Source organism: Rhinopithecus roxellana, chromosome 15 (assembly GCF_007565055.1).
Source record: "Rhinopithecus roxellana isolate Shanxi Qingling chromosome 15, ASM756505v1, whole genome shotgun sequence".
Taxonomy (NCBI): Eukaryota; Metazoa; Chordata; class Mammalia; order Primates; family Cercopithecidae; genus Rhinopithecus; species Rhinopithecus roxellana.
Genome location: NC_044563.1, coordinates 87,735,604 through 87,743,428, shown reverse-complemented (window position 1 = coordinate 87,743,428; position 7,825 = coordinate 87,735,604). Strand labels below are relative to the sequence as shown.

At 46.4% G+C, this 7,825-nt stretch overlaps 1 protein-coding gene across 1 annotated transcript; it reads left to right on the top strand.

Moving 5' to 3' along the window:
- Positions 1–3,852: 3,852 nt before the first annotated feature.
- On the top strand, positions 3,853–7,460 carry NLRP10 (NLR family pyrin domain containing 10). Its single transcript, XM_010373171.2, is given in 3 exon segments — positions 3,853–3,973; positions 3,976–4,140; positions 5,710–7,460. Coding segments are annotated over 3 exon segments (2,037 nt in total).
- Positions 7,461–7,825: the final 365 nt, after the last annotated feature.

The window sequence follows — 7,825 nt, the reverse complement described above, 5'->3', positions numbered from 1 at the left end:
CCCAGGAGGGAAGGCTTGCAGTGGCCTCCTCAAGGCGTCTCCCCTCCTCAACCACCCCTGCCCTCTCACTCACGGGAGATGCTCTTACACGTACTTCACAGAGCATACTGCTGAGACTCAGACATGACCACGCTTATCTTCTGACCACAAAACCCACACACCTGGCTTTCTCTGCCAAACAACCTCTCTCACTTTCCTCAGGAATGAATGGATGTTGTTCCTTCCAGCCTCCTGTCAAAGGCCAATCTTTTGCCTTTGCTTCAAATCCTGCCCCAATCCCCATTCTCCATTCCCTCCTCTGGTGCTTGACTTTCTCTTTTGCATCTCTAACCTGACCGCTTTATGGGAGGCTTTGTGTCAGCATCCAGGTACATTCCACCCTTTCCCATGTTAAAGCAAGCAAAACCTTCTCTGGACTTCTCATTTTCCATATTACCTCAGGACCTTTCTCATCACTTTTGTTGCCAAGCTTCCAGAGAGATTTGTCCATACATGTTAACTCCATTTCTTTACCTCTTACTGTTTCTTTGCTAAGTTAATTTTTATCTTGTCAAAGTAATACATGATTATGGTTTCTAAAATCAATAGGCATTAAAAAGCTTATGCCCTGGAACAGTAGTCCATTTCTCTCCTGATGCCCAGTCTCTTTTCCCTGAAACAATTATTAATACATTAGATTTTAACTATTTCTTCTTATATCTCTGCATTTTGAAGTAATATGTGTACTGTATATAACTACATTTTGATTCAACATTTTAGGCATTATCTATTGACTTCCTCTTCTAGTACATTCCATGGACCACCATCCTTTCAATATAATTATATTTTAAATTTTAGTTGGAGCAATGTTCAGTGATTACACTATGATTTCTATGCAAACATTATTCACACTTGAGTATTGTAGTTTACTATTATATTTTCAATTTTATTTTTTGTTTCTCCTCTTGCTAGCAATTTCCTTATTTTACTTTCATTTATCTGGTTTTCTTGGAAGTTACTGCTAGTTTTTTCCACCTTCTAATAGCCTCCAAGTAGGCTCTTTTAGAAAGCCAATAGCATCAGCTAATCTAGCAAGTCTTTTTTCTTTTTTCTTGGAGATACTGTGTTTGGAGAAACCCGTTCTCTTTCTGCCAGAGCTTTTGGGGATCCTCAGCTTTCTAGGTCAGAGGACCAGCTGCCTTCTGGGAATTTGTTTTTCTCCTTTTCTTTTTTTTTTTTTTTTGAGACGAAGTCTCCCTTTGTTGCCCCAGGTTGGAGTGCAGTGGTGCAATCTCAGCTCACTGCAACCTCTGCCTCCTGGGTTCAAGCAATTCTCCTGCCTCACCTTCTCGAGTAGCTGAGATTACAGGCGTGCATCATGATTCCCAGCTAACTGTGTATTTTTAGTAGAGACAGGGTTTCACCACGTTGATCAAGCTGGTCTCAGACTCCTGACATCAAATGATCCACCCACCTCAGCCTCCGAAAGTGCCGGGATTACAGGCATGAGTCACCGTGCCTGGCCTGTTTTTCTCCTTGTTTGAATTCCTATTTCATGGAGCTCCTATCTTCTTCCTTTTTCATTCTCCAATGATTTCAACAACTTAGAGAAATGGTGACAGTGCTTCAATTCTTTCGTCTCTCTAGTCAAACTGCACCACCCTAGGGTGTGGGTTTCAGGGAGGGACGTGGGAAGTCTCCTGGGCTCTTTTTCTCTTGGTGACAGAATAGTTCATGCCTTCCACCTCTCCCTTGTTTCTCAACTTCAACATTTGAAAAAATGAAGCCAAGTTTTCCACTGGTGAGCAATTGCAGGTCCCATTGACAGTCATCCCACTGACAGTCACTGGGTGGTTCTTTTTCACAGAAGCTTGGGGCAGGTGGGGAGGGGCCCTTCTGTTCCAGGCCTACATATACTAGGAACTGTTAGGTATCGAGCTGTAGCTGGTAGGTACCAGCACCACCAAACAGAAGTTAACTAGTGATTATGGGTTAAGAGAGCCCAGACTTGGACCTGTAGAGCTGTCTGACCAGGAAAGGGGATCTGTTTCATCTCAGTCCCCAGGCTTTGCTTACTGGGCTCCTGGATCAGGGAGCTGAGTTCTCCCTGCCTCACCTCCAGCTCCCCGAGTCTGAACTGTGGTGAGCAGCCTAGACTAGTCATCTTCTTGGCAGGTCTAGTGTTGTCTTTTCTTTCCTGAATTATTAAATAGCTTTACCAACATCAGAAATTTGCAGGGAAGCCCTGAGTCTTCCCATGCAGCCTGAAGCTTTGCTGTAAATTGAAACTGCTTTCACAGGCCTGCTTTTCCAAACTGGCCTATGACAACCAAAGTCCCATGTATCCTAACATGTTCCAAACATTTTCTTTCTCCGTCGGAATGTAGTCAAAATGTTGGTATTTGAATCGCAGCAACTCTCTGTGTTCCCAAATTCTCTTTTGAACACTCTCAATGATGAACGTGACATTGTACTACCGAGATGGGTTCACTATGGGCCTTAGGTCACAGGTGTATTTCTGGATTCTGAAGGCTTTCTATTAATTGTTGCTTTTCTTTTCCAAAGACTGCCACCTGGACTACATTGTAGTTCTGCATTAGAAACACAACTCAAAATCCTGCTCGCCCTTCCTTGCTACTTTAGTATTTACATATGTCTCCAGTTTCTGGTAACATTTAGCCTAACTTCCTGGTTCCTGATTCTGTCTTCTATGTCTTTATCTTCTGAGTTTTTTCTGTCGCTCTCTTCCACCCAGGGCATAGACCACAGTTTAAATCCTGCCTCTTTGCCCAGTCGCCTAGCTCTGGAAAACTCTGAAAATACATTTTTCTCTGACTGCCAAATTTCTCATGTGGAATAGTACCTGAGATGATTTCTGAGATGATCAAAAAGGATATGTAAATCACCTGGCACAAAGTGATTTGCATGTGACGGTTCCTCTTCGTATCATTATCTGGATTTGTTTCCTTATCTGAATTAGGAGACTTCTAGCTTTGCAATCCATGTGTGACTGAGGCCAGCAGGCTGACATGTGAGCCTTTGAGCCGTTGAGTGTAGATTTTTTTTACCTTCTTGCCATACCACAGCAGTTCCAGCAAATGTGCTCCAGCTCTCTATAGATTCACACAGCCAGGGACAGGCTCACTTTTAAAACTTAAAACTTGGCTGGGCACAGTAGCTCATCCAAGGTGGGTGGATCACCTGAGGTCAGGAGTTTGAGACTAGCCTGGCCCACATGGTGAAACCCCATCTCTACTAAAACTATAAAAATGAGCTGGACGTGGTGGTGGGTACCTGTAATTCCAGCTACTTGGGAGCCTGAGGCAGGAGAATTGCTTGAACGCAGGATATGGAGGTTGCAGTGAGCCGAGGTCATGTCACTGCTCCCTAGCCTGGGCAACAGAGGGAGACTCTGTCTCCAAAAAAATAAAATAAATAAAAACTTAAAGTTTTTTTTTCTTAATCCATCTATCTAAGGAGGCATACAGAGCCTAATAAAGAATGTGTGTGAGAGGGAAAGAGGAAGGGAGCGGGGACAGAGAGAGAGAGAGAGAGAGAGAGTCTGAGAAAGAGAGAGAGAAAGAGATTGAGAGATTAACACACCCGCATACCTTCCTACCCATTTGCCAACACAGTCACGTGTCACCTGACAAAGAGGCAGTGGGGAATGACTAGGAAAATTCCCGTGCTCTTTCATCTGCTTGTCCTTCTTGGAGCGTTGCACATGTATCTCGTCTCTCCCTGGCCTCCGCTCTGTAGCTTGCCAAGCCCCCAGAAAGCAGGGTGGGCCTCTCAGCAGTGGACCTCTCCTTTTGCTTCCTTCTCCAGGTGACTGGTCTGCTGGTCTGGACTTGATCCTTCCCCCAGATCACCATGGCCATGACCAAGGCCAGAAACCCCCGGGAGGCATTGCTCTGGGCCTTGAGTGACCTTGAGGAGAACGATTTCAAGAAGTTAAAGTTCTACTTACGGGATATGACCCTGTCTGAGGGCCAGCCCCACTGGCCAGAGGGGAGTTGGAGGGCCTGATTCCGGTGGACCTGGCAGAATTACTGATTTCAAAGTATGGAGAAAAGGAGGCTGTGACAGTTGTCCTCAAGGGCTTGAGGGTCATGAACCTGTTGGAACTTGTGGACCAGCTCAGCCACATTTGTCTGCATGGTGAGTGTGGAGCGGGGGAAGGGGAGGGCAGGATGGCACTGGGACTCCCCTCCCCCCATGGCATTTGCAGAGCTGCCTGTAGCCTGTAACTTATGCCTTCTGTCACCTTGCCCTCTAGTCCCCAGTGCCCCAGAGTCCTTGGTGGTCTCCACCTGAGGGTTCCAACAACTGTCAGGAGGGGGATTGAGCCAAAGCTGGGGATTTAAGAAAATACTAGTCTTTCTTCCCCACCTCCTACCTCCAGTTGCAGTGGCAGAGGAGAGTCTGAAGAAAGGGGCTTAGAGACTGGGAGGGTGTTGGTAAAGGGATTTCCACTAACCAGAAGAAATAGCATCAGGATGTAGGAGTCAGACCTGTCCCTAGCTGCTTCCTGGCAGGCAGCTCAGGCTGCTTCTAAGTCTTCTGTGCCCCTGATCTCTCAAGGAACCACACTACAGAATGGGTGGCTGTGGAAACTCATGGCCTCCTGGTTCTTCCTGTGGGTGCCTGGGGGGAGGGAGGGATCTTTTGGTGCCTGTGCTCCCTCCCATAGGCTCCTTTCGTGCCTGAAAGCTCCTCTGCTACATACAAATGGGAGGGTTTCATGGACCCAGAGTCATGGCTCTTGCTGAGAAGCTGGTTTATCTTTAGCATTTGGCTTGTCCTTTCCCAAGAACAGGCTTATTTTAGTAACTTTTGTGTTGCTATAAAGGAATACATGAGACTGGGTAATTTATAAAGAGAAGAGATTTATTTGGCTCATGGTTTGGCAGGTGGTACAAGAGGCATATTGTCAACATTGGCTTCTGGTGAGGCCTCAGGAAGCTTTCAGTTATGGAAGAAGGCAAGACCAGAGCTGGTGTGTCACATGGCAAGAGAGGGAGGAAGAGAGAGGGGAGGAGGTGCCAGGCCCTTTTAAACTACCAGCTCTTGTGTAGCTAATAGAGCAAGAACTCACTCATTACTGTGGGGAAAGCCCCAAGACATTCATGAGGGATTTGCCCCTATGACAAAAACAACTCCCACTAGGCCCTACCTCCAACATTGAGGATCACATTTCAACCTGAAATTTGGAGGGGACAAATATCCAAACTATATCAAGGCTCCTATCACTTCACCATCCTCAGACATCCCTTTCCTTTCCCCTCTCTTTGTCCTCACCTCTTCACGTGGAGACATTTCACATGAACACGCAGACATTGATGCATTCTCACACAGGCATTTTGCACTTACATGTATTCTTACACACACTTGCTGATGCACACTGACATACCTTCCTTGCACAACAGTACATGAAGGTCCATGAACACATTCCATGAGCACATGTGGATACCAGCATTCATGCACAAATATCTACACACGGAACACACCCTTGCACACTCATACAGATGTGTATGTGCATACTATGCCTGCACACACACACTCATGCACACATACAGTGGCCCTTCCCCATGAAGCCAGAACTATAATCTCAGGGAGATCCAACTTGGAGACATAGAAGAAGACTAATGAGCAGAGTCCGTTTGGAGGGGCCATTTTGCCTTTTAAAATTCCCATTTCACCACCTAACATCCCATTTGTTTGGCTCAGATTACAGAGAAATATACCGAGAGCATGTGCACTGCATAGAGGAGTGGCAGGAAGCAGGAGTCAATGGCAGATACAGTCAGGTGCTCCTGGTGGCCAAGTCCAGCTCAGAGAGCCCAGAATCTGCTCACCCTATCCCGGAGCAGGAGCTGGACTCTGTCATGGTGGAGGCTCTATTTGATTCAGGGGAAAAGCCCTCCCTGGCCCCATCCTTAGTTGTGCTACAGGGGTCTGCTGGCACTGGAAAGACCACTCTCGCCAGAAAAATGGTGTTGGACTGGGCCACTGGTAGTCTGTACCCAGGCCGGTTTGATTATGTCTTTTATGTAAGCTGCAAAGAAGTGGTCCTGCTGCTGGAGAGCAAACTGGAGCAGCTCCTTTTCTGGTGCTGCGGGGACAATCAAGCCCCTGTCACAGAGATTCTGAGGCAGCCAGAGTGGCTCCTGTTCATCCTGGATGGCTTTGATGAGCTGCAGAGGCCCTTTGAAGAAAAGTTAAAGAAGAGGGGTTTGAGTCCCAAGGAGAGCCTGCTGCACCTTCTAATTAGGAGACATACACTTCCCACATGCTCCCTTCTCATCACCACCCGGCCCCTGGCTTTGAGGAATCTGGAGCCCTTGCTGATACAAGCACGCCATGTCCATATCTTAGGCTTCTCTGAGGAGGAGAGGGCGAGGTACTTCAGCTCCTATTTCACGGATGAGAAGAAAGCTGACAGTGCCTTCGACATTGTACAGAAAAATGACATTCTCTACAAAGCGTGTCAGGTTCCAGGCATTTGCTGGGTGGTCTGCTCCTGGCTGAAGGGGCAGATGGAGAGAGGCAAAGCTGTCTTAGATACACCTAGAAACAGCACTGACATCTTCATGGCTTAGGTCTCCACCTTCCTGCCGCCCGTTGATGATGGGGGCTGCTCCGAGTTTTCCCGGCACAGGGTCCTGAGGAGTCTGTGCTCCCTGGCCGCTGAAGGGATTCAGAACCAGAGGTTCCTATTTGAAGAAGCTGAGCTCAGGAAACATAATTTAGATGGCCCCAGGCTTGCCGCTTTCCTGAGTAGTAACGACTACCAATTGGGACTTGCCATCAAGAAGTTCTACAGCTTCCGCCACATCAGCTTCCAGGACTTTTTCCATGCCATGTCCTACCTGGTGAAAGAGGACCAAAGCCGGCTGGGGAAAGAGTCCCGCAGAGAACTGCAAAGGCTGCTGGAGGCAAAGGAGCAGGAAGGGAATGATGAGATGACCGTCACTATGCAGTTTTTGTTGGACATATCGAAAAAAGACAGCTTCTTGAACTTGGAGCTCAAGTTCTGCTGCAGAATGTCTCCCTGTTTAGCGCAGGATCTGAAGCATTTTAAAGAACAGATGGAATCTATGAAGCACAACAGGACCTGGGATTTGGAATTCTCCCTGTATGAAGCTAAAATAAAGAATCTGGTAAAAGGTATTCAGATGAAGGATGTATCGTTCAAGATAAAACTTTCAAATGAAAAGAAATCCCAGAGCCAGAATTCATTTTCTGTCAAAAGCAGCTTGAGTCATGGACCTAAGGAGGAGCAAAAACGTCCTTCTGTCCGTGGACAGAAGGAGGGCAAAGATAACATAGCAGGAACACACAAGGAGGCTTCTACTGGAAAAGGCAGAGGGACAGAGGAAACAGACGAGGAAGTTAGGTGCAGTGGGATGGGAAGCAGAGAAATGGAGATAATCACGCTGAAGGATTGGAGGAATGAAGGGGTGAAGGGACAGACATGAAGATGGGGAAAGACAGACAGAGTTAAAAAGGATGGAGAGAAGAGAATCAAGACTAATGGGTACTAGAAGGAGTGAAGGACAAAGGAATGATTAGAAAAGAGAATTAGATTCGAGAGGATCAGAAGATATAAACATACTGGATCTGCCCTTTTCCAGCTATATACCTTTGCTCAATTACTTATCTTTTCCAAGCATCAGTTTTTAAAAATTTATAAAATAAGAATTGTAATATTTATAATTTGGGAAAATATAAGGTTTAGACCTACTACTGCTACTGCTACTAGAGTAGCAGAAACAATGATGATAATAAAAGTTAACACATTTTAGAGCTCTTCTTGTGTGCCAGGCTTTGGGCAAGCATTTAC